This window comes from Neovison vison, chromosome 11 (assembly GCF_020171115.1).
Source record: "Neovison vison isolate M4711 chromosome 11, ASM_NN_V1, whole genome shotgun sequence".
In the NCBI taxonomy this organism is placed as follows: Eukaryota; Metazoa; Chordata; class Mammalia; order Carnivora; family Mustelidae; genus Neogale; species Neogale vison.
The window spans coordinates 142,543,140-142,570,788 of NC_058101.1; the positions used below are offsets into that span (position 1 = coordinate 142,543,140).

The 27,649-nt window shown below is 34.3% G+C and overlaps 1 protein-coding gene across 3 annotated transcripts in view; it reads left to right on the plus strand.

Annotated features, from left to right (window-relative positions):
- Window positions 1–27,649, plus strand: part of LRBA (LPS responsive beige-like anchor protein) — a 731,946-nt gene that overhangs the window by 220,925 nt on the left and 483,372 nt on the right. For all 3 annotated transcript variants that reach the window (XM_044224882.1, XM_044224884.1, XM_044224883.1), the window contains exons 33-34: window positions 1,346–1,479; window positions 9,641–9,702. In XM_044224882.1, coding sequence (XP_044080817.1) covers window positions 1,346–1,479; window positions 9,641–9,702 — 196 coding nt within the window. The remainder of the gene's footprint in view (window positions 1–1,345; window positions 1,480–9,640; window positions 9,703–27,649) is intronic.

Genomic DNA, 27,649 nt, shown 5'->3' on the forward strand with positions numbered 1-27,649 from the left:
TTGTGATATTATCCAGAGAAGAATAGTATTAAGGGTAGTACCTTGGATGAGATGCTAATTGGTAGAAGAGATTTCCATCAGCTTAACAGTTGATAGTTTCAGTAGCAGCTCTTGTTGGTATTACGAAGTACTACTCCTTGTGTGAATAAATAGGTAAATAGTGGCTGTTTGTGTATATATTTTGTTTATAAGTTCGGAACTAAAGCTGTGGATGCCTCTGAATTTCCTGAAATGCAGGGAGCTTGTTTAACTCATTAAATATATACATGTATGTGGTTGTATGTGTGTATACATATGAATATATGTGCATGTAGTCACAGAGACATATTAATATGTAAATTGAGATCATTATAAGTATGCCAGTAAAATATACTAATTTTCTTTTTTTTTTTTAAATGAAACCATGACACTTCTTTTTTTTTTTTTTTTTTAAAGATTTTATTTATTTATTTGTCAGAGAGCGAGCGAGAGCGAGCACAGGCAGACAGAGAGGCAGGCAGAGTCAGAGGGAGAAGCAGGCTCCCCGCAGAGCAAGGAGCCCGATGTGGGACTCGATCCCAGGACGCTGGGATCATGACCTGAGCCGAAGGCAGCTGCTTAACCAACTGAGCCACCCAGGCGTCCCAAAATATACTAATTTTCAAATGAAAAGTTGTTCAGATTGCTTTAGAAAAAAAAATTCTCAAAGATGTCAATGAGAAAAGAATATAAACTAATTCAGTTTATAAATACTTATGGTGTCTATGCTATATGCTGCAGCTGAGAACTTAGGAAGATATAATTCTTGAACTGAAGGTGCTGATGGTTTATTAATAGACAAATTTTTTTCTCTTAAAGACTTTATTTGAGAGAGAGAGAAAGAGAGAGAGAGAGAGTGTGTGAGTTGGGGGAGGGGCAGAGGCAGACTTTAAGACTCCTCTTAAAGCAAGGATCCCAACCCAAGGCTCTATCTCAGGATCCTGAGATCATGACTTGAGCTGAAGGGATATGCTTAAACGGACTGAGCCACTCAGGTGACCCAGGAATACACAAATTTGATAAGGATTTGGTCGAGTTTTTTAGGTTATAATGGTGTTAAAATCAAGTGCTCTATACTGACCCATTAAGATTTCCAGTAAAATCAGATGCTTAGAGTGGTTGTGTACCAGATTATTTGTCAGGGCTGGGGTGGTAATATAGAACTTCATAATAAAGGGTATTCTAGCAGAAGGAATGATATGTATAGCAATAATGAGTTGTTATATAATTTTTAATTTCTCATGATTTTACATTTCTTTGGAAACTCATTTTAAAAACTGAAAATTGTAAATTCTAATGAATAGTTCAGATAATATCTTCCCATTAGTATTACAGAGAGGCTTGAACATGCTTTGGAAAAGGCAGCTCCTCTTCTGCGAGAGATTTTTGTGGATTTTGCACCTTTTCTTTCTCGGACACTTTTGGGTAGTCATGGACAAGAACTGCTTATAGAAGGAACAAGTAAGTGATTTTTCTTTATGTCACTTTACAAATGAATATTTAAATTTATATTTAAGTTTTAAGATTAAAAATGGAAATGAATAATAGGAGATGCGTGGAGTTTCATTGTCCAGGTGTTTTTCAGTCTTTGACAAAGTTTCTTCCAAAGTCTGTATCTTTTGAAAGATGTGTCACTTCTGTTGTTCTAATCTTATTTGGATTTTTAATTAGTGATTTGGATGAAGCAGAAAAGTATGTACTGAACCAAAGAACTACGACTTAGATTTCTTTTTTTAATGCATTAAAATAAACTATGAGAATGGAGAATTGGAAAGATTAGTGTTACAGTAATTAGCAGGCATTTATCTGGGATTTTACTAGAACTTAAGATCCATATAAACAATAGTATATCGCCACATATTAGGAAAATGAGGAATGTGTTATTAGTCCTTATTAGTAGAATTCTGTTTTATAAATAAGTAGAAGTAACAGTGTTGGGGTCTGCTATCAAAGGAACGAGACTGAGACAAGGTGAAAGTTATGCAAAGCCTTATTCTATGCCAAGCATTAGAAGTTAGACTGACTGTCCAGGGGAACGAGACTGAGACAAAGTGAAAGTTATGCAAAGCTTTATTCTATGCCAAGCATTAGAAATCAGACTGACTGGCCAGGGCCGCCTCCAGAGAGAGCGATCCCCTCCCGATCTCACAGGCTGATTTTATAGGACATAACCGCAGACCCAAGGTACGTGGCTTTTGTTGTTAAGGCGTTTACTCCTGGAATTGATACCTGGAAACGATACCAGGAACTATTGGGGCGTTTATTCCCAGAATGAAGTCCGTGGATGTGAACAACAATATGGCTACCTAGGCAATATGGAGTCGCTCTGGCTAGACAGGCCCTAATAGTTAAACAGGTTTTAACATTAAATTGGCCCTAACAACAGTAGTACAATATCCTGCTTACACATAGATTCCTGGATCATTTATAGGTAATATACTTTGAGACGGTGTCAAACTAGATAGCATTCAGAGTTGGTTGTTGAGTTGGATTGAAAACCATGTGCTGTTTATGGAATGAAGGAGTATTCAGACTTTTTTTTTTTTTAAGATTTTATTTATTTATTTGAGAGAGAGAGAGAGAGAGCGCAAGCAGGATTGTGGGAGGGGAGAGGGTCAGAGGAAGAAGCAGACTCCACGCTGAGCCAGGAGCCTGATGCAGGACTTGATCCTGGGACTCCAGGATCATGACCTGAGCCAAAGGCAGTCGCTTAACCAACTGAGCTATCGAGGTGTCCCTGGCCTTTTTTTTTAAAATATGGGGTACTTGCCATATAGTGAGTGTTTTCTAATATTAGAATGGGTGACTCAGCCAATTGCTATCTCTGGCAGCAGATATCAGTTCAACAGAGAATAGCTTTCCAAACAATTCTAGTTAAGAGCTTAATAGACTGCAGAATACCAGTCTTCATCCTTACTAGTAGAATTTTTTAAGGATAAGCTGGAGGATTTTCATCAGTGATAATATAGAATTGATTTTTTTAAATTTAGATATGTTTGGACTAGAAGTTTCCTAAATCTGGGCTTGTCTGTGTCCGTGGTTCATGGTTTAGGATTAAACACTTTGATTCTCCTAAAGCTGAAAAATCATGGAGAAATGTAATTATCTGTATCCTGCTCTCTTTAAATATCAATTTATAGCTTTAGTTATAAATTTTTGTTGAGTAACAGTCACTAGATGATCTCTTGAGGAATTTTTAAAAACTTATTAAAAAATACTTTTTTTTTTTTTAAGATTTTATTCATTTGGCAGAGAGATACCCAATGAGAGAGGGAACACAAATAGGGGGAATGGGAGCGAGAGAAGCAGGCCTCCAGCTGAGCAGGGAGCCTGTTGTGGGGCTTGATCCCAGGAGCCTGGGATCATGACCCAATCTGAAGGCAGATGTTTAACAATTGAGACACCCAGGCACCCCCCAAAAACTCTCTTTTAGAAATAAGAATATGGAAATGCAAGGTAGAGATAGTTCAATAGTGGAAGATACTCTTTATATTAGCACTAATTGAGGGATATCAGCATATTTAAAATAATAAGCTTTAGCTAAAATAAGAATTTCATTATCATCTGTGTTATATAGATGTATATGGAGTTGGTCATGAGTGGTCTCATTTCCACAGAGGGAAAAAGTATTAAATTTATTTGAAAAAGTTCAAGTTTTAGAAATATTTACTTAATTTGGGGGTAGAATTTTACCTTATCTGCCAAAGGATATAATTTTTCCAGCCATGCATGGACTATTGATCTAATGAAGTAATAAAATTTGAAAGATAATGAATTGAAAAATTGAAGGACTTCTCCCTAATTTATACCACATGTTAAATGTTTATTTTTTAAGGTGGTTTGACAGTTTACGAACTATATTTCATTATTGTAAAGTGGATTATTAATTACAGCATTATTGTAAAGTGGATTATTAATAAACAGAGCTTTTAGTTGGTCTTTGAGTTTTATAATAGATCCCACAAGATACTCAGAAGTACTAAACTTGCTAATTACAGATCCCTGAATGAAGTTTAATTTAGAATCAGTTTTTTACTGGTAAGTTCTGATAAACTGATAATAAGGAGGATGATGCACTCTTGCTTATCTGTAAACCTGAGCAGTGCCTACTCATTGGACTGTATTCATAAAAAGTTAGCAAAAAAAAAAAAATCTAGGAATTTTATGCATCTTAGATATGTATGTTAAGTTGTAAGGAACATTTTGGGTGGTGGTTTTTGTGCATTGTAAAACAAGAGTTTTGGGTATGGGACGCCTGGGTGGCTCAGTTGGTTAAGCAGCTGCCTTTGGCTCAGGTCATGATCCCAGCGTCCTGGGATCGAGTCCCACATCGGCCTCCTTGCTTGGCAGGGAGCCTGCTTCTCCCTCTGCCTCTGCCTGCCGTTCTGTCTACCTGTGCTCACTCTCTCTCCCTCTCTCTCTCTGACAAATAAATAAAATCTTTAAAAAAAAAAAAAAAGAGTTTTGGGTAGAAGTGTTTGTGGCATGATATTGTTCAAAAGCACTAGATTCAAAGACAGGAGACCTTGGTTCTAATCCTGCCTTTGTCAGTCACAAGTTGTATGCCCAGAGACTGGAAAGCTTATTACTTCTACAATTTTTTAATGTTTTTTTTTTTAATTTAAAAAGTTTTAAATATGTTAAATATGTATGGAGTAGAAATTGAAATAACCATGAACTTATTACCAACTCCCAAACCATCTTTGTTTTGCTATAATTGTTTGTTGTATCTGCCTCCCTTTATTTTGCTTTAGTATTTAAATCAATTCCAGACATTGTTGTTTTACCCTTAAGTAATTCATAAGCCATGTAAAAAAGGATATTTTCTTACATAATCATAATTGTTGTATATATACCTAATATTGATAATAGTTCTATGCTATATAATACTTAGTTCATATTCATCGTTTTTTAAATGTCTTTTTATAAAACATTTTCTCATTTATATACAGACAAAATCAATTTATTGCATTTGGTTATGTCTTTTAAGTCTTTATTAATAGTTTCTCCATATTTTCCCTCTGTTTTCATGCTATTGGGTTGTGGAAGAAATCTGGTTGGTTGTTCTGTAGAATGTTACATATTTTGGCACTCTGTGGCCATTGTTTCCTCATGATGTCATTTAATGGTTTCTCTGTCCCATTTATTTTCTGATGGCTTGAGATTAGATTTAAAAGCTTAGTTAAATGAAACAAGATGGGATTGGGAGGGAGACAAACCATAAGAGACTCTTAATCTCACAAAACAAACAGTGTTGCTAGGGGGTGGGGGAGTAGGGATATGGTGGCTGGGTTATGGACACTGGGAAGGGTATGTGCTATGGTAAGTGCTCTGAAATGTGTAATCCTGATGATTCACAGACCTGTACCCCCTGGGACAAATAATACATTAAATGTTAAAATAAATAAATAAATAAATAAATAAATAAATAAATAGTTTAGTTTAGTTAGAGGTAACACTGCCTATTACATCTTGCCTAGAACCACATGTTTTCTGATTGTTTCAATTTTAGTGATACTAACCCTCTTTTTCAACCTTTTGTAAGGATTGATATTTTGCTATTTTTGCATTTTTGAAGAGGTCTTTCAAAAACAAAGAAAGTTACTTAAAAAATAACATTTATTCTATCTTACAATTACCATATGTGAACATGTTTTTATAAATCCAGGATTCATTAGGGGGTCTTTGTGATATGAATTTTCCTATACCTTAAAACACTTTATTTCACCATTATTCATTAGTTACTCCTACTATAGTAAGGACTATAAAATAATGAGAAGAAAAGAAGACTGGAATTGCCCCTAGAATTATGATATAATAAGAAAATAAATCATCACTCTTGGATCGCCCTCAGTTTGTACTGCATTCCCCAAAGTACTGGATCATATTTTAAGAAGATAGAAATTTGTTTTCTCAGTGGGAACAAGAACTGATATTTGGGGAGGGCAGAAACATTTTAAGTATTACATGGTTCTTCCATTGGGTCACAGTACATCTATACAGTGTATGTTTAATATTAAAATTTCGTGGGGATGCAATTAAGAAAAAATGTTCTGAAATGGCTTCCTAGTGGGGAGCAATAATGAAAAAAAAAAGGTTGAGAAATATCAGTAAAATCGGTGTAAAAGAAATCCGTGGATACCATCTTTGTGGTCTTATTTTCAGCTTTCATTGAATTCAGTTAGGAATTCAGAATTGTTTATTTTCTGCTCTTAATGATAAGGTAAAAAATTGACAGAAGAAGAAATTTTACAATTATTAGACCATCTGAGGATGAATTTAAAGAGAGAGAGCAACACTCAAATTTTATCAAACCCAAGAATTCATTAGTGCACAGTATATTTCTGTGGACAAAAAGGAAATTGATTTTCTTAGTATGTCATTCTATAGAAAGGACTTCATTGTACAAAATTGATGCAATGTTTTTTGACAAGAACATGGAACATCTTATTTTGCTAAAAAGGTATGTGACAGTGTTCTTCCATGGCTTTGATAGTTACACAGCACAATTTACTTGGTACAGTTTCTAAGTGAATAAAAAAGGCAAGTGTGTTACATGAAAATGATTGGAAAGAAAAGTTCATGTAGAAATGAAAAAAATTAGTGGATTCATCATTCTAAATCATGTTTGAAAGTCCAAAGAAGAAAATATTTTATAATTCTGGATCAAAGAAGATGACTGTCATCTTTTCTACAAAATTTTGAATGATTTACCTTTTCCAAAGTACTACATTTGATGATATAAGTTCAAGAAATAGGACCAGAATTAATGATAAGGTGGAACTAATTAGAAGTTTATCTGAAATTTGGAATTAGTATTTACAAGATAGATATCATATTTATAGATTGATGAAGAGCATTTAGTTGAATCCAAAGGCTTTTGCTCATATAGGTTATATACAAATAACCTTTAAAACCAGAGAAATAATAAGAATTTGAGTGCATTATGCTTAAATTATTATTAAAGCTTCTAATAATGTTTGTACTCATCTCTTTTTATATAAAAATCAAGTTGACTTAAATACGTACTTAAAATACATATATTTTTAAAAAGGCTTCTTACATTCCATGTGGCAAAAGGTCATGACTGTTTTTCATGTTACTTGAAGTTTAGACAGATCAGTGGGTTCAGATGTTGCTAGCTTAATATCTGGTAAATCATTTAATATTTCTGAATTTAGCAGTAAGGAAAAGCAGTGATAATGGAGTGGGGTAAATAGTCTTGGGTGAAGAAATTTGAAGAAAATTTCATGACCAAATGAGTATAAAGCTCTTGGCTTTGGTATCCTGAGTTTGTCTTTTTTTGAAGGGACTAAAATTGCTTATCTCTAAAAAATAAACCAAAAATAAAACCAAACAAAATGAACCCTATGGTTATTCTGAGAGGCTTTTAGAGAAGTTGGGTTAAGAGCCAACTCAGATCCTTGAGGCTGTCTTGTGTGCTTTCTGCTAACTGGGGCAATAATAGGGGTGTGTGTGTGTGTGTGTGTGTGTGTGTTTGTGTAAATGAAAATTAATACTTCTGCAGCAGTTTATAACTTTAAGTATTGTTTTAGGGCCTTCCTTTGGATAATTCTTAGAGTCCGAAGACAGATTATTGGTTTATAATTCATTTCTTCCTTTTTCATACCTGGAGCCAGTGTCACCCAAGGGCAAAAGAGAAAGAAAGAGAGGGAGAGAGATGATTAAGTTGTGCAGCCTGATACCAAGTCCTTTATTGGTGATATTTCTTGTTTCTTTGAGCCCAACGTTATATATTTTTGTTTATAGTATTACTGCCTTTTGGACAGGGAGCTTATTATTAGAGATCTAATATAAGGTCTTTTTTGTCCCCTAAAGCCCTTTCTCATTTAAAATTTAATATACCATCTACCTTGGCCTTCCTCCCCATCTTTTACAAATCTACAAAACCCCATTCCAAAAAATGCATGAATTGTTCTAATCAAACTATGAAATGTTATTTATTTTACTATCGCTTAACACTTAACTCATTGATCATTGAGTTAAATGGCCCAAGGCCTTTTTAAATCATTATTGTTCTTTTTCTGAGTGGATAAAAAAGGCTGAGCCAGATCAGAGCCCAAATATTTTGCCGTTGAAAGGAAAGTTGGTAGGAATTCTGGTTTCTCTAGAATAGAGCAGTGGAATAATGACCTAAGTAAAGAAAGATCTGAGTTTACTTTTTGGAAGTGGAAGTATATGGAACCTTCTGGTTGTTTACATTTTATGTAAAGTGACAAGGTTTCAGACCAGCAGAGGGCTGTACCAGCGATGAGATGGACTACTGGCTGTGCCCTTCCTTTTGGCCTTGGTATTAGCCTGCAGAGCTACACTCATTTCAGCTCTACAGAAACCATAATTTAGTCTAGTTAATGACCTGCTTTCTTAATGCAACATGTATATACTCTGTAGCTAATTTCTATGCTGGTGCTGACACTATTACCATCATTATTTCTATGTTACACGTTTTTTCAGACAATGAGAAAAATGGTTCTTTTCTAAAAAGTGAAGAGGGGAACAACCTATTGTTAACAACAACAACAATGTTGTTAACAACATTAAATAGGTTGTTTAATGTGAATGCTATTTATAAGACTACAGAGTGGCAGTGTGTGCCATCAGTTGGTATGAGGCAGCATGACTAAAAAAGGTGAGGAAAAAGAACTAGAAAATTAAAGAAAGGGAATAAGATGGGATAGGATGCCTCCAAGAGCTTTCATGGAAAGAAAGAAAGAAAGAAGATAATTCTGCAGGATGTGTAAGGGTCCACCAGGAATTATTTTTATTGTTACGCCCTGGATTCTAAACTTGTGTTTGCTTAGAAAAATATAAAATAAAAAATAACAGTTTTTCTGATTATTAGTCATGTGATTTAGTAATTTAGTGCTTTTAATTATGGGCATTGCTTTTTTAACATACTGGTTATGAAGTGTTCTTTGAAGGAACTTTTTTAGATTTTGTTGGTAACCAAAACTAAGGAAGTCTTTAGATATGTATTGTTTAGAAGTTCCTTCCTGAGATATTTGTGGTGAATGCAAATGAAACAGAAAAGAGAAAATGTAAATGAATTTATTTCTAAGAAATCAAGAATATATAACAGAACGCTTACACTTCTGTTAAGGTTTAGTGTGAGGTCACAGGTCAAGGTACTAATAAGAGTGTTTGGGATGTCTGCTGCCATGAAACAAAATGGAAACTTGATTGATAGCTAGGGGGTTGAAGGGAGAGAGTGTGGTGGAGAAAGCAAAGGTCAGGGAGCCATTTCCCTTCTCTGCATGTGTAACAATCAGCTCTCTCCAAAACAAAATGTAGATGATATTGATCAATATGGCATATGTTGTGCACATTTCTCAGTGTTGTGAAATGTCATTATATATGGAGTTCTAATGTTTTAGTAGATTGAATACTGAAATGAAATAGTTTACAAATAAAATTGTGGTAGTTTTGATGCCAAGTTTAAAGTAATTACAGAGTACCTGTTTATGCATATCGAATGTGTGTGGGTTTGTTCTTAGCAAGATGTTAAATTTTGTTTTAAAAACCAATTTGGATAAAGTTGTATAACAAATCCCTCATATTTGTTTTATACTCTGTAATTTTTCTTTTAATCTCTTTAAAATAGGTCTGGTTTGCATGAAGTCTAGTAGTTCGGTTGTGGAATTGGTTATGCTACTGTGTTCTCAGGTGAGTAACAGGAAAAAATGTTGGATTAAAAGTAAATTCTTGCATGACTTTATTTTATAAGGAAATTATAATTGTTTTAGTAGATATTTTTGCTGTAATAGAGTTTGAATTTGCGATTTTAAAATAATTTTATTTGTATTGCAAAAGGATTACTTCTTATCTTTGATATTAACAAAGACTACAAAGATAATTTTGTAGTGAGCACTGAGAGAACAGATAGATGAGAAACAGGTTTTTAGAATCTCTTTAAAAAATGTCTAGAGCGAATGATCTTGAGGTGGCTAAATTTCTTTGCTGAATATATTAAGGTTATAGAAACAGATTTATTTCTAAACCTTGTGGAGTGCTACTCTGACTCCCTTAGGAATAATGGGTTTACTTCCCTTTTGTGTAGAGGTTATAAAATGAGTGATAAATAATTTTGAATTCTTGTCATTGCTAATTATTTTTGACATACAGAGTAGATTTGGGAAAACATCAACAAAAGTATGGCAGCCATCATGATAAGATGTAGTGAATAAATTCCTAAAGCAAAATTGCTTTCAGTGTTCAGAAATTTTATATCTCATGTAAACTTTAATGATTTTTAGAAAATGTATATAAAAATCATGTATCTTGTGGTTTTTCTTTTCTGTTTTGCAGTTAAACAGATGAATGTTTTTACTGAGAGTTTTCTTTCTAGTCTTTTAAAAATGATATCTCGCTGGTAGTAAATTCTGCTACTTAAAACTTTAAAATAGCCTTTTTTAATAGGAAGGGTATTGGTCTAGAGGTCAAGGGTTCTGACCCATTTCAAAACCTTTGACCTTCATTTACAACTCTTGTGGTGTACTTGCCTGACGAATAAGGATAATGCAAAATTAATGTTTCTTTGCATCGATTTATTCATTTTAGCGTTTATATTGCCAAATTTATTTAGACTGTGCTGATGGACATTTCATGAATACAAATTAAAGAATCATAGAAGGTGTGAAAAATCAATACTATGCATTGTCAATAAAATGCAATAAGAACAATTACTTCTAGAGATTACACTTAATGGATTTTTATAATGAACTTGTGAGGAGTGGTTATGTTTCTAGTGAGCTTATTATTCTTAGATTTAGCAAGAATCATGTTTTTATAATTTAATCATCTCCTTTAGAAAACTCCATTCCTTTAAAAAGCTTAATGTAGAAAATTTTTCATTAACTAATCTAATTTGAAATAATTGCGTATTTATTTCTTGGATCTAAGTTACCATATGCCATTCTTAAACCAGTACAAAATTATCCTTACTTTTAAGAAGCATTTGTTTCTTCACAGAGTATGAAATTATTTATACTGATATAAATGTTTCATAGATGAATTTTGATAACAAAGTTCCACTTTTTAGTTCAGAAGAATTGAATATATTCTTGATATATCAAAGTTGTTTCAGATAGTATATTACATCGTTGAATGTTAGAAGCTAAAAAGATGAAGAATGACATGTTTTAAAACACCTATTTATCATGTATGTCACAGGGCTGTTTAATACTAATCTAATCAAATGGGATATGAAGATCACTTAGTAGAATAAGTTGCAAAAGTCGGATACTGTCAAGATTTTCGTTTGAATAAAATCAAATACATTATTGGTTATTTGAAGTCCTTACCATTTTTTATGAGTTCTTCAAAAGTTCCATGGCATCTCTATAAGATGTAGCACAGTGTGAAAAATGATGTGAAAAATGAAGCTAGAATTAGCTCCAGATGTATACAGATTGTTCCAGGGTGATAATTACATTTTTCACTTTGAATTTTCCTAATTCAAAGAGGTCAGCTTGGCAGTCACAAAAGTGATTTATTTTGTTAAGAAGTGAACTGTCTTTTTCTACATGAAAGCTTAAGAGATATGAAATTGAATTTGAAGTCGACATTTTGCAGATACTGGGTGGGGATGGCTTGAGTTTGATTGATAATTTTTTTTAGTCTGAGATAGGGTGGGAAGTGAAAAGCTAGCATATTGCTAAAATTTTAATTAATTTTTTAAGAGGAGATGGAGAGGATTGAGTGCCAGAGATCGAAAGATCAGGTCAAAAACTCCTTTTTAATCACATAAATAATGGGATATGCTTATGAACTTAACATCTGCAAATTTGATTTAAAACTTTACAAATTAGTTGGTGTTAATTTCATGACAATCAGCCATGTTCTGATTATTTTTTTTGAATCCATTCAGAACTTACTTTCTTTTTGCATTCTTTTTAACAAGGTGTTTAAATTGGCCACATTTTATTATAAAAAAAGATTAGGACCTAAATTTAAGAAATGTGGAAATGAACACATTTGTTTTGCTGTTGTTAAGACCAAACAAGTCACTATATATTTTCTTGAGGCTTCAACTAGGATTATATTTTTCAGTATTCACTTACTCATTATTAGGTTGATTAAACAGCATTTCATATTTTATCTCATTTACATTTAACATTGTTAAGGCAAAAATCCTGTTACTTAGAGTAGAAAAGCTTTCTTAACATACTCAGCATTACATTTTTGAGTAAAGTTAAATGCTGAAGATTTGTTAAATTAGGTTTATTCATATATTGAGTCCCATGTAAAGTAATTCAAGAGCTACGTAAGCTTCAAAGGTTGATTTAAATTCTTTTTGCTTCTTTAAAATAAGATTGTATACATTCTTCAGGAAACTGTACTCTTTGATGCCTAGAAAAAAATTGAACAAATTCTAATTTACACTTCAGATTTAGTTTTTCACAAGCATGTAACTTACTAGTGCCTACACTTTATTGTATATGTGTGTAAACCTTATAGAAATCTATATGAATTTAAAGAAAATGCTAACGAACTATTTCAACTAATATTATTCTAGCATTGTGTAAAGTGTTTGTATCATGCTCATTTGACATTAATATCATTTTTGAAAGAATTGACATTGCATTCAAGGCCACTTTATAAAAGCGTTGCTTTGCTCATCCTAATTCAGTCTGACATACATTCCAATAACACTACCTCCCTTCTCAGGTTTAAAGCTAAATTTATGACTGTGCATTGTGAAGTGCATCATTTAAAAATGGTTTCAACCCAAAACATCTAATAAATAAATAATGTGTATGGCTACTCAGTAGTAGACTTTCTAGACTAGAAATCATTCCATCGGATACTCAACAGTCCACTATCGGAGAGGGCTGTCAGATAAATCTTATGGTAGCTGCATTCATGTCCTGTAAATCACATATTATTGTCTGAGCCTTCTGCCAGGTCATCTATTCTTTTCCCATTTATCAGAAATGCATAGAGGATATAGAAAAACTAGAAGCACCATGTAGTCTGGCCTAGCATCCTGTCCGAGTAATTAATTAGCAGAAAAACATAATTTAAAATGCCGTTAGTCCGATTTTTCTTTAAAAATTGTTTTATCAAAATACGTAGATTGTTCCTATTTTAGAAATTTTTTTTTCACATGAAGGTTATGAGATAAGGTTTGGTCATTTTAGATTCAGGTGTGTGTTTTTATACCCCTTAATTATTAATTTAAAAATTATAATAAGAACCAGATGTTACCATTTTTATGATTCTTTTATGGCAGTTTTATGTTGAAATTTTGCTCCTTGAGGTATCTTTTTTCCTGAATTTTTATAGTAAAATGTTTTTCCCTTCAGTATCCTCTAATTTTTTTCTAAATCTAGTTTTCTTCTCCTTTTTAAGTTTGTCTCTTCTAAATATGTGACATTAATGTTATTGCTTTTGACTTTTTATTTCATGAGCTTTTCCTTTTTGTAGTTGTGATGAGTATTTTGAGTAAAGTAGATAATTGAAACAAACCAAGGTGAGGGCAGGAGAAGAAAAACAAACCAGCTCTATACCATGGCGCAAAAGTGTCCTTCATTATCAGGTCTCACTTATTGCTTGGACCTTATTTCTTACCACTTTGTTTTTGTAGTCTCATGCTCAATTTATATGTTCTCAAACTGTGCTGAACTATTTAAAGTTACTCAAATGTGCCATCATAATTTTGTCTGTTAGTGTATGCTTTTTCTTTCCCTAAAATTTCCCTCCTTCAAATTTAGTGACTCTAATGATTGACTTCTCATGAGCTTAATTGTCCTCTTCTCAGATCATCATATCTATAGTTGGTATCTTTTTGCTTATCTTCATTTGCTTATCCTCATTTTAGCACTCCTCATAGGATGTACAACCAATTTTAGGTATACCTGTAGAACTCGTTACTTTTTTGTTGTCAGCTTCCCTGTCTGTACTCTAGGCCCTGTGAAGGTGACAACTCTTTCTGTTTTGCCTGTTAAAGTATACCTGGTACTCAGCACAGTCCCTGGCACATGATGGCTGCCTAGTGAATATTTATAAATAAATAAATAATCCAGCTTCCAGCTACATGGCAGTCTTTGTGGAAATGGAAAGCTTCCTTTGACTCCTCTCTGCTCCAAGACTCTAACTCTTATGTTCATCCAGAGCTCCCATTGCCTGTTATTCCTTTCATTGTTTAAGTTGCCTGTGATTTTTCTTTCTCTTCCAGTAGACTATAGGTTTCTTGAAGGCAAGCACTGTGTTTTGTTTCGTATCTCCAAAATCCAGCACAATTACTGTTCAACCAAATATTTATGTATTTGTGTAATTAATAATTGAATGATAACAGTAGTCTTAAGTCAACATATTTTGGGCCTTTGCCTTTTGGTCTTTTTCACTGTGAAATATTCCCATACTTCTTGTGTATTATTGTGTGTGTTTTAAGTGTTCATTTTTTAAAAAAGATTTTATTTATTTATTTGACAGAGATATCACAAGTAGGCAGAGAGGCAGGCAGAGAGAGAGGAGGAAGCAGGCTCACCACTGAGCAGAGAGTCCGATGCGGGACTCGATTCCAGAACCGTAGGATCATGACCTGAGCTAAAGGCAGAGGCTTTGCCTCATGAACCCTAGGATCATGCCTGAGCCAGCCAGGCGCCCCTTAAGTGTTCATTTTTATTTTCAGCTATCTTGTCCTAACCCAGTTCTGTAGTCGTGTTCATTTATAAATAGGGTCTTTGCCTTTTCATTGTCATTTGGCTTAGTTTTACCTCTTTAAAAAAAAACTAAAAACTTGTAGAAGTATAATTTACATATAGAGTATATGCACATAGTTTAAGTTTACAGTTTGATGAATTTTGACATATATACAATGATGTAATAACCATTTGAGTCTGGAAAGTTCCCTGTACCGCTTTGCAGTCATTCTCCATCCCTGTTTTCTCAAGTTGCTACTGATTTGACTTCTGTTTAAGTTACTGAGTTTTACTGATTGTAGAATTTTTTATTTAAAGATTTTATTTTTATTTATTTGACTGATAGAGATCACAAGTATGCAGAGAGGCAGGCAGACAGAGAGAGGAGGAAGCAGGCTCCCTGCTGAGCAGCAGTGTTGGGGCTAGATCCCAGGACTCTGAGATCATGACCTGAGCTGAAGGCAGAGGCTTAACCCACTAAGCCACCCAGGCACCCTGATTGTAGAATTTAATATAAATGGAGATTTACTTCTTTTAATTGTGGTGCTTGGATACTCAGAGTGTGCTGTATTTAGGGTATGCTTAAACTTTTTTCATTTAAATTCACTATTCAGTATTAAGAAAGTGTTTTGTTTTGTTTTGTAAGAAAAAAATTGAACTAGTTAAAAAAAGGATAATCTTTTTGCTAGAATAGGAATTTTTTTTTTTAATTTCTTTTCAGCGTAACAGATTTCATTGTTTTTGCACCACACCCAGTGCTCCATGCAATACGTGCCCTCCTTAATACCCACCACCGGCTCTCCCAACCTCCCACCCCACACCCCTTCAAAACCCTCAGGTTGTTTTTCAGAGTCCATAGTCTCTCATGGTTCACCTCCCCTTCCAATTTCCCTCAACTCCCTTTTCCTCTCCATCTCCCTATGTCCTCCATGTTATTTGTTATGCTCCACAAGTAAGTGAAACCATATGATAATTGACTCTCTCTGCTTGACTTATTTCACTCAGCATAATCTCTTCCAGTCCCGTCCATGTTGCTACAAAAGTTGGGTATTCATCCTTTCTGATGGAGGCATAATACTCCATAGTGTATATGGACCACATCTTCCTTATCCATTCGTCTGTTGAAGGGCATCTTGGTTCTTTCCACAGTTTGGTGACCGTGGCCATTGCTGCTATAAACATTGGGGGTACAGATGGCCCTTCTTTTCACGACATCTGTATCTTTGGGGTAATATCCAGTAGAGCAATTGCAGGGTCATAGGAAAGCTCCACACTGTTCTCCAAAGTGGTTGCACCAATTTGCATTCCCACCAACAGTTTAAGAGGGTTCCCCTTTCTCCACATCCTCTCCAACATGCATTGTTTCTTGTCTTGCTAATTTTGGCCATTCTGACTGGTGTAAGGTGGTATCTCAATGTGGCTTTAATTTGAATCTCCCTGATGGCTAGTGATGATGAACATTTTTTCATGTGTCTGATAGCCATTTGTATGTCTTCATTGGAGAAGGGTCTGTTCATATCTTCTGCCCATTTTTTTTGGAATTTTGAGTATAAGTTGCTTATTGGAAATGTAAATGTCTTCTTAATATATGCATATTTTTTCCTATAAGGAAATCCTATAGTGTGGACCTTTTATACGGCAGTGTGGTGAGGCCGTTGACTATAGTTTTTGGAATATTTTATTTTTAGGATTTGTTAGGTTCATTTCAAATGCTGTCTCTTTTACAGAGCTTGCTTGCTTGCTTTTTTGCTAGCTTGATTTATTTACTTACTTTATAGTTGCTTATTTAACTTCCACTTAGTTAACATAGAATATAATATTAGTTTCAGGTGTACAATACAGTGATTGAACACTTCGTACACATGGGTGCTCATCACAACAAGTGCCCTCCTTTAGCCCCTGTCACCTATTTAACCAATACCTCCCCCTGCCCCCATCTCTTGTCTGGTAACCATTGGTTTGGTCTCTATAATTAAAAGACTGTTTTTCTTGTTTTGCCTCTCTCTCTTTTCAAACCCCTCCTTTGCTTGTTTTTTTTTTTTTTTTTCTCTTAAATTCCACGTATGGGTGAAATCATAAGGTATTTGTCTTTCTCTGACTGACTTGTTTTGCTTAGCATAGTACTCTAGCTCCATCCACGTTGTTACAAATGGCAAGATTTAATTCTTTTTTATGGTAGAGTAATAATCCAACACACACACACACACACACAGAGCCCACATTTTTTTTTATTATTATTATTTTATTTTATTTTTTTTCCAATTTATTTATTTTCAGAAAAACAGTATTCATTATTTTTTCACCACACCCAGTGCTCCATGCAAGCTGTGCCCTCTATAATACCCACCACCAGGTACCCCAGCCTCCCAGAGCCCACATTTTTGTCCATTCATTTGTTGATGGACATTTGAAATCTCTTCATAACTTGGCAATTGCAGATGATGATTCTGTAAACATTGGAGTGTGTGTATCCTTTTGAATAAGTACTTTTTTTTGGAGGGGGTAAATACCTACTAGTGCAAATGCAGAATTGTACGGTAGTTCTATTTTTAATTTTTTTGAGGAACCTCGATACTGTTTTCCATAGCGGCTATACTAGTTTGCATTGCCACTAAGAGTGTAGGAGGGGAACCCATTACATGTAATCATTTAATTATTATTAAATGATTAGGGAAACCCTTTATTAAATGAGAGGGGAACCTTTTCTCCATATCCTCACCAATACTTCCTATTTCTTGTGTTGTTGATTTTAGCCATTCTGACAAGTGTGAGGTGGTATTTCACGTAGTTTTGATTTGCATTTCCCTGGTGATGAGTGATATTAAGCTTCCTTTCATTGTGTCTTTTGGCCATCTGTATGTTTTCTTTGGAGAAATGTCTGTTCATGTCTTCTGCCCATTTTTTAATTGAATTATTTCTTGAGTGTTGTGTTATATAAATTCGTTATATATTTTGGGTACTAACCCTTTATCAGCTATGTCATTTGCAAATATCTTCTCCCATTTTGTGGGTTGCCTTTTTCCTTTGCTGTGCAGAAGCTTTTTATTTTGATGAAGTCCCAATAGTTTATTTTTACTTTAGTTTCCCTTGCCTCAGGAGACAGAAGTTGCTAGAAAGAAGTTGCTACAGTCAGTGTGAAAGGACTTACTGCCTGTATTCTCTAGAATTTTTACGGTTTCAGGTCTCACATTTAGGTCTTTAATCCATTTTGAATTTATTTTTGTGCTTGGTATACGAAAGTGGTCCAGTTTCACTCTTCTGCATATTGCTTCCCAGTTTTCCCAGTACCATTTGTTGAAGAGACTGTTTTTTTTTTTTTCCCATTGGATATTCTTTTCTGCTTTGTTGAAGATTAACATTATTGTGGGTTTCTCTCTGGGTTTTCTGTTCTGTTTCATTGATCTCTGTGTTTATTCTTGTGCCAGTACCATACTATCTTGATCACTGCAGCTTTGTAATGTAACTTTAAGCCTGGAATTATGATGCCTCCAGCTTTTTTTTTTTCTTTTTCAAGGTTCCTTTGGTTATCCAGGTTTTTTTCTGGTTCCACACACAAAAATTTTTTTTTAAAGATATTATTTATTTGACAGAGAAAGACGCAGTGAGAGAGGATTTTTTTAGTGTATTTTTTAATGATTTTTTAATGTATTGTTTGGTTAGATTTGCTAGTATTTTATTGAGAATTTTTGTATCTGTGTTTATCAGGGATGTTGCCCTGTAGTTTCTTTTTTAGTGGTGTCTTTATTTGGTTTTGCTGACCTCATAGGTTGAATTTGCAAATCTTCCTTTTTTATTTTTTGGAATAGTTTAATGTTTGGTATAATAGTTTGAATGATCTTTAAATGTTTGGTAGAATTTGTATTCGTACCATTGTGGTTCTGGACTTTTGTTTGTTGGAAGTTTTTTGATTACTGATTCAATTTCTTTGCTGGTTTTCGGTCTGTTCAAGTTTTCTGTTTCTTCTTGATTCAGTTTTGGTAATTTATGTTTTTAGGAATTTATCCATTTCTTCTAGGTTGTCTAATTTGTTGGCATATAGTTTTTCATAATACTCTCTTACTATTGTTTGTATTTCTGTGGTATAGGTTGTTATTTCTCCTTTCTTATTTGTGATTTTATTTGGGTCCTTTGTCTTTTCTTTATGTTAAGTCTGGCTAGAAGATTATCAATTTTATTGATTTTTTTTTTTTTTTTTGAAAAGAAACAGCTCCTGGTTTCATTGACCTGTTCTATTGTTTTTTTGTTTGTTTGTTTTAGTTTCCAATTATTTATTTCTGCTCTAATCTTTATTATTTTATTCGTTCTGCTGGCTTTAGGCATTGTTCTTGATCTAGGTCCTGAGGGTGTAAGGTTAGGTTGTATATTTTATATTTTTCTCACTTCTTGAGTAGGCTTGTACTGCTGTAATATTAGGTTGTTTATTTTATATTTTTCTCACTTCTTGAGTAGGCTTGCATTGCTATATATGTCCCTTTTCGTACCACTTTTGCTGCATCCCAAAGGTTTTGGACCACTGTGTTTCTTCATTTGTATTTTTTTCCCATGTATTTTTAAATTTCTTCTTGGATTTCCTGATTGACCCACTCATTTTTTAGGTAACATATTGTCTAACCTCCATGTATTTGTAGTCTTTCCAGATTTTTTCTTGTGTTGACTTCTAGTTTCATAGCATTGTGGTCTGAAAAGGTACATGATATTACCAGTCTTTTTGTATTGTTGAGTTGTGTTTTGTGATCTAGTATGTGTTCTGTTTTGGAGAATGTTCCGTGTGCACTTGAAGGGAATGTGTATTCTGCTGTTTTAGTTTGGAATATTCTGAATATGTCTATTAAAACATCTGGTCCATTGTGTTATTCAGAGCCATTGTTTCCTTGTTGTGTTTCTGTTTAGATGTTCTGTCCATTGATGTTCATGGGGTGTTAATGTCCCTTATTATTATTGCATTACAGTTACCTCCTTTATATTTATTATTAAATGTTTTATATATTTGTGTGCTCTCATGTTGGGTAAATAAATAGTTATGATTGTTATATCTTATTGTTGCATTGTCCTCTTTATTATTGTCTCTCATTATAATCTGTTTTAAAGTCTGGTTTTCTGATATATGTATTATTACTCTTACTTTATTTTGACCTCCAGTTGCATGATAGATGTTTTCCATCCCCTCACTTTCAATCTGCAGGTGTTCTTTAGTTTATAATGAAGCTCTTTAGGTAGCACATAGATAGGTCTTCTGTTTTTATGCATTCTGACATCCTGTGTCATTTGATGGGAGCATTTACTCCATTTACATTAAAAGTGATTAATGGATAGATATGAATTTATTGCCATTTTGTTTTTTGTGGTTGTTTCTGGAGATTTGCTCTGATCCTTTCTTGTCTTTGTCTCTTTCATATTTTGCTGATTTTCTTTAGTGATATGTTTGTTTTTTTCTCTTCCTCCTTTACATGTTTATTAGTGGTTTTGATATATGGTTATCATTTAGCTTATATATATTAAATAGTAGTCTATATTAAGTTGATTGATACTCATGTTTGAACCCATTCTTTTCTTTCTTTTTTTTTTTTTTAAGATTCTATTTATTTATTTGACAGACAGAGATCACAAGTAGGCAGAGAGAGGTGGGGGGAAGCAGGCTCCCTATCCCGATGTGGGGTTCAATCCCAAGGACCCTGGGATCATGACCTGAGCTGAAGCCAGAGGCTTTCAGGCATCCCTGAACCCATTCTTTTCTAATCTCTCCATGTTTTAGGTGTGTGTTATATTTTATATCCTTTTTTGTGTGTGTGAGTTCCTTGACTGTTTTTTACAGAGCTCCTCATTTGTACAACTGCTCTTATGTTTCCTGCCTTTAATACTGTTGGTTTTGGTCTTTCCTTTCCATTCAAAGAGTCCCCTTTCATATTTCCTGCAGTGCTGGTTTAGTGGTCACAAACTCCTTTAATTTTTGTCTGGGAAAATTGTTATCTCTCCTTTTTTTTTTTATTTTTAAATTTTTTATAAACATATATTTTTATCCCCAGGGGTACAGGTCTGTGAATCGCCAGGTTTACACACTTCACAGCACTCACCAAGCACATACCCTCCCCAATGTCCATAACCCCACCTTCCTTCTCCCAACCCCCCTCCCCCCAGCAACCCTCAGTTTGTTTTGTGAGATTAAGAGTCACTTATGGTTTGTCTCCCTCCCAATCCCATCTTGTTTCATTGATTCTTTTCCTACCCACTTAAGCCCCCATGTTGCATCACCATTTCCTCAAATCAGGGAGATCATATGATGGTTGTCTTTCTCCGCTTGACTTATTTCGCTGAGCATGATACGCTCTAGTTCCATCCATGTTGTCGCAAATGGCAAGATTTCATTTCTTTTGATGGCTGCATAGTATTCCATTGTGTATATATAGCACATCTTCTTTATCCATTCATCTGTTGATGGACATCTAGGTTCTTTCCATAGTTTGGCTATCGTGGACATTACTGCTATAAACATTCGGGTGTGCGTGCCCCTTCGGATCACTATGTTTGAATCTTTAGGGTAAATTCCCAGTAGTGCAATTGCTGGGTCATAGGGCAGTTCTATTTTCAACATTTTGAGGAACCTCGATGCTGTTTTCCAGAGTGGTTTCACCAGCTTGCATTCCCACCAACAGCTCCTTCTATTCTGAATAACCGCCTTGCTAGATAGAGTATTGTTGGCTGCAGATTTTTCCATTTAGCACCTTGCATCTATCATATCACCCCCTTCTGGCTGGTCAGATTTCTGGTGAAAAATTTCCAACTAGCCTTATAAGTTTTCCTCTTGTAAGTAAGGACTTCTTTGGTCTTGCTGCTTTTAAGAGTTTTTTCTTTACCACTGTATTTTCCAGATTTAATTACAGTATGTCTTAGTGTTGGCCTGTTTCATGGATTTTGATGGGAATTCACTGTGCCTCCTGGATATGGGTGTCTGTTTCCTTTCCCAGATGAGGGAAGCTTTCAACTATTATTTCTTCAAATTTTCTGCCCCCTTTTCTCTTCTTCTGTGATTTTTATAATATGAATGTTACTATGTTTGATGAGTTCTCTAAGTCTTATTTTGTATAATTCTTCTTTCTCTTTTTTGTTCAGTTTCTAGATCACTAATTTGTTCCTCTGCTTCTTTAGCCTTCTGTTCCTTGCATCATGTATATTCGTAATCTTGTTTATTGCACTCTTCATTTCTAATTCTTTTAAAACTCTTCTATTCTGTAGGATAAGGGTCTCACTGATGTCTTCTCTTTTCAAGCCCATTGAGTATCATTATAATCATTGCTTTAAATTCTCAGATACATCACTTATATCTGTTTTGCTTAAATCTCTGGCCTTATTGTGTTCTTTCATTTGGGTTAAATTCTTCCATTTTGGCATTTTGTCTAATTCTTTTCTGCCTTCTGTGTGTTGGTAAAGCCATTTATGTCTCCTGTTCCTGGAAGTGATGGCTTTATGAAAAAGAGGTTATGTAGTGCCAGCACCTGGCATTTTGGAAACTGTTTCCTCTGTGTGCTGCATGTTCTCTGCTGTTGTGTTCTACCTCTTTATCCTTCAGGCCATTTGTCCGCAGAGGCTGTCCTTGCTTGCTGTGAGCAGTGTTTTTGGACCCTGGCCTGGATGGAGCGAGTTTTAACTAGGTGTGCTGTGGTCTGCTTGTGAAACGAGATCTGTCACCACCTCCACTGGAGTTAATAACACATGAAACTCTGGTTGGGAGGCATGGTGTTTTTTTGTTTTTGTTTTTTTTTTTGGCTGGTTTTCTGTGGGAGGGGCCTGCTGCGCTGAAATTGAGGCAAGTGTGACTGAGGTAGTCTGTGCCACTGGACTACAGGGTGCTGGGGCTTGATATAAGCCAGGTAGGCAGCCAGTACTGGTATTATGCTTCCTCCTGAAGGTGTCTCTGTGTTTAGTCACCTGAAGCTGACTGAGGAGCAGGAATAGGAAATGGTGCCATCTACCTCATTTGTTCCTGGAGAGGTATCTGTGTGAAGGCTGCCTTTCAGGGACACTTCTGAGAAGAATGAATAATCTCCATACTTTGTGCCCCAGGGCTTCCACAGATGCCTGTTTATGTGCTGTCTGTTCTTGTGTTGCTTGCCTCACTTTTCTCCAGGAGCGGCTAATGGTTGTAGTGGTTGTAGGGACTCTACAAATTCAACCCGTCTCATTTTCCAAGCCAGTGTCTTTGGAGAAATGTTCTTCCTGTGTGTTCCCCTGTGTGCTCTTCTCTCTCTTGCCCATCTCCATGCCCACCACTACCTCCCCTTCACAGCTGCTGTTATCCACTTCTCCCCTAAACCATGTCTTTGCACTTCCTACCTCCTTCCATGTTGCCTTCTCTCTCCCTTTAGTTGTAGAGTTTGTTCTGTCCATCTTCAGATGAATTTCTGCGGTATTAAGATTGATATGATAGTTATCTAGTTGCATTCATGGGACAAGGTGAACCTAGGGTCCTATTGCACTGCCATCTTCCTGTTCACTTTTCTCCAGAGCTTTGTGTAAATTTATCTGCTTTGAGTCCTCCTATTTGGGCCTGCTTGTGGTATTCTCTTTTTTGGCAGACATGTATCAGATGCTTTTAAGATAAGCCCCTCCTGTTAAAGAAAGTATAATCAAATGATAGAAACAATTTATTGTTATACAACACATACGTTTATAAGAACTTGAAGTGAAACACAAAAATAGAGGGAAAGGGAGTGGAGTTTGGGACTGTCAGTCCTTATTTAATCTAATGTTCATTTTATTTCTGTCCTTGAGTAGCTCATCTTAGGTGACTGTGACTTGCAGTACAAGGTTTTTTTTTTGTTCCATTTATGTTTTTATAATTTCATCAGGAGCAATGAATATTAAAATTCTTAAAGCATTTCCTCTGCTTCTTTCAGTACCTATAGTTTTCCTTGGTTGGTTTTGTGGTAGCCAGGTGCTTGTTTGATCAGTTCTCACCATCCAAAATTTCTAGTGGACCAAATCTGCATTTGTGTACTGTGTGATAACGGGTGTTCTATGAAAGAAGTGCAGAGTGGTAAATAAATTCAGTAAATGTTGTTTGAATTTAATTAGCTTTCTTTACTAGAGGGTCCCTCAGGGCCTTTAGTAGATGTGTGTGGGTGTGTCCACATGTGTGTATAAAATAGCTATGCAGTGTATATTGTTAAATGTGTAATGGGACTAATATTAGCATGTTTGAAACAGAATCCTCTTTGTGGCCATAGGACATGTGGATGAGTTTTGTAAAATGCAGTATGAGGAAAGTTCCTGTTGCATCAAGGGTGAGACAGTGAATAAATGCAGGAAGTGTCTCTTTTTTAGTACACTGTTTTTGGTTTTTTTTTTCATTCTCCAATCACAGTGATTAAAGAAAATCACTAGATACATAAAATTAGTTATTCATGAGACATTGTGATTATTTTTGCTTCATTTAGAAGAAATTATGTCAAGTCATTTTTTCTCTCTCCTTTGTAGGTAATTTGGACATAACTCCCAGTTCACATGTTATTTCTGTAGGGGTAGATCTTCAGAAGTGATGATAATAAGAGTTGGTAATTCTTTCCAGAACATCTTAAGTTTAACCAGGTTTCTGTGTGTGTGTGTGTGTGTGTGTGTGTTTGTTTTAGGATAAATGCACATGTTTTTTTAGTACAGGTTTAGGATAAATTCAAATATTTTAGCATCAGTTGATTATATGACTATTTCCTATATTGAGTGAGTGGATCACATTACATTTTTAGCCAATATTCTAGTAATTTATGCTGTATAATAAAATTCAAGTATATAGCGTAAAGTCTTGAAAGTGGGATCAGAATATATTTTATATTAAAGATATTACATATATTATTATTGAGCCATTTATAGACCTGAACTTTGGTATGCACTTAATGAGATCCAAGAGGTTCAAAGAAAATGAAGTTAATCTTGTGAATCTCATATGATATGTTTTAGTTTCTGATGAGATAAATTTTTAGTAAATATTTGTCAAATAAGTGAATAAAATTTTAGAATAGACTGTAGTTGCATAGCCTAATCATAAAGTGGCAGGTTCTCTTTACATGTCATCCATTTATTCATCCAAACAACCAAGATTTGAGGTAGCTTTCCCATCCAAGTACTAACCAGGCCCGACCCTGCTTAGCTTGAGGTAGCTTTCAATCAAAACCTAGATCTAATAAAAATACAAAGTCATTATTAAAGAGTTTAATAGGGTTAAAGAATTAGGAGTGAAGATATTACCCTGCTACATAAGGCCAGGCTTTTTCACTGAAATCTGTAGTAATTCCATGTTTTATAAAGTATAATTTATGTGTAAGGCATTCCCTTGAGACAGTAAACAAAAAGAATCTATCTTGGGGATCCTTAACCCTGAAAATTGAGTAGATACTGGAATGCTGGTAGTTCACATTCATCCAGGTAGATTTAAATTAATCAATGGGAGTGGAATTTGTTCTTCTTCTGGTACAATCTGAAAAACTCAATCTGTGATATGTATAGATATTTTTGGTATGAGAGCATATTATCAAAATCTCTATGCATATATTATTTAATAAAAATAGTCATTTAATATATTTTTTATTTTAGTATGTTTTCTTCACTTTTATTGGAAAGTAAAAATAATTCTAAATCCTATAACTCTTACTTATCTTCTGTTCTTAGCTTACATGCTCTCAACATTGGATTTAACTATGTTTCAGAGTTCAGTTTACCAAGATGAGTGCTAAAGAAGAGTTAAATTTACAAAAGCTCTGTTAGTGTCATGCTATATTACAATGTTTTGTTTTTTTCATTAAATGAAAAACTCCTTGAATTCAGAAAATGATTTCTTGTTAATTTTATTCTGTAGTGCTTCAGAGTGTTATAATAATGTAAATATTTGATAGATATTTTTTGAATAAATCAATGTATTTACCATATTTAGGTAAAGTTTCCCTCAAAATTGAGTTTTGATTCATTAAAAAGTGTTTAAAGTACTGAAAAGTATTTAAAGAACAGACATAATTTTGTTTAATAAGTATTCAGTTGTTCAATTCGAACAATGTGAAAGACTTCAGCCTTTATACATAGGCTTCAAACCCTTATTCTGAATTCTTTTTTTTTTTTTAAAGATTTTATTTATTTATTTGACAGAGGTTACAAGTAGGCAGAGAGGCAGGCAGAGAGAGAGGAGGAAGCAGGCTTCCTACTGAGCAGAGAGCCCTATGTGGGGCTTGATCCCAGGACTCTGAGATCATGACCTGAGGTGAAGGCAAAGGCTTTAACCCACTGAGCCACCCAGGCACCCCCTTATTCTGTATTTACTTGTTATAAAGAAAGTGTATACATATTAAACCCCTTTCACCTGATTAACTTTGGATCACAAAAGACCTCATTAAAAGAGTTACAAGTGATTAGTTTTCATGAAGAAATCAAGTTTGTGCATTGTAGATTTTCTTCTGTTTGTAGATTTATTTCTATCACCTTTAAGTCACTAGCTTCATACACTTAGTGTCGATTCAGACATCATATCTTGTTCTAACAAAAAATATGAACAGATGGTAGCTCTGACAAATGATGTGCTTACCTACATGTATTAATACCTGTATATCAACATTTCCTGAAAGAAATAAATCTATAATTGAGTAGAAAGATATTCACCAATTTGTTTCAAACTGTTTAAAGTTCCTTGCATGTTAACAGATTTCTCAAGTTTATTAAATTAAATATTGAAACTTTGATATGCTATAAATAAATCATTCTATTTCTTTGTAACCAACCTTATTTTTTCCAATGAAAATAGACTTTTGGATCAATTGGCTTTTTAAAGATCAGTTTATATGTATTATGGTCCAACTAGGATTTATATTTTTTATTATGTTTATTTTTTATTTATATATTGAATTTAAATTTAATATTTCAACCTATCATTATGTTACCCTTCCTTTTTATTTTTATATATGTTTATACCTCATCCTTAGAAAGAACTTATAGAAAATAAGTGAATGTAAATTGCCTTTGAACTTATTATTGTCATTGTTTATGACCTTTTGATTATGAATAGGTGAGAATCAATAGGGTACTGGTTAACATGGAGATACAAAGATACGCTTCTATTATAGTCACCTATTTTTGCCTTAGAGCTGCTGTGAATGTTTTATCCTTAATAGACAAAGACTGTGAATGTAGGTGTTCTGTATTGAAATGCTCAGAATTAATTTTATGTGCAATAATAGCAGTTGACTTTATAAGAAAGAACTAGAGACCTGTGAGCATGAGAGAAAGTCTGTGAGTGTTAGAAAAAGTAGTTAAAGATTCAAGCTGTATTAACTGATTGTGAAAAATCACAAATGCACTTAAATAACGATGTTAAAATACTTGAAAACAGATTACTGACTTTGTGCTATTGTGGTAAAAATATGATGTTACTTGATTTAAATTTTTATGACAGCTATCTTTTATAAGATAGAAGTGTTTCTTTCTAAAACAGCAGCAAGAGCATTAAAAAGTAAACCAGACTAAATTACTGCATTTAACTTTCAGAAAAAATAAGTTAATTTGTGAGTGAACATTAATGGATCTTTAAGTCTGAATGAGGACCTTTCCAGTGTTATTTTAAAGGGCTTTCTTACAAATGAAGAGAAGCATAATTTAACTCTGGATGTAGGACTTATTCTGAAATACAGGCGTCCTGTTGATTCACTGGCACTGGAGTTTTTAGAAAATGTAACCTTTTAAGGTAAATTTTGTGGAACTGGCAGTGCACCCTGTGGCTTAGCAGTCTAGTCAGAAGGATGATACCATGCTGACTATATAACTAGATCTTTGAACATTATTCTCAAGGGTGGTAATTGCAAAACAAAGTAATATCAACTGGCACTTAATTCTGCAAGTTCCCTGCTGATTGGGGTATTCATTGAAATAGAACTCTTCCTGACAGGAAGTCAGCCTATGAGTATGAAGACATCTGAAAATAAAGTGTACTTTAATTTGGC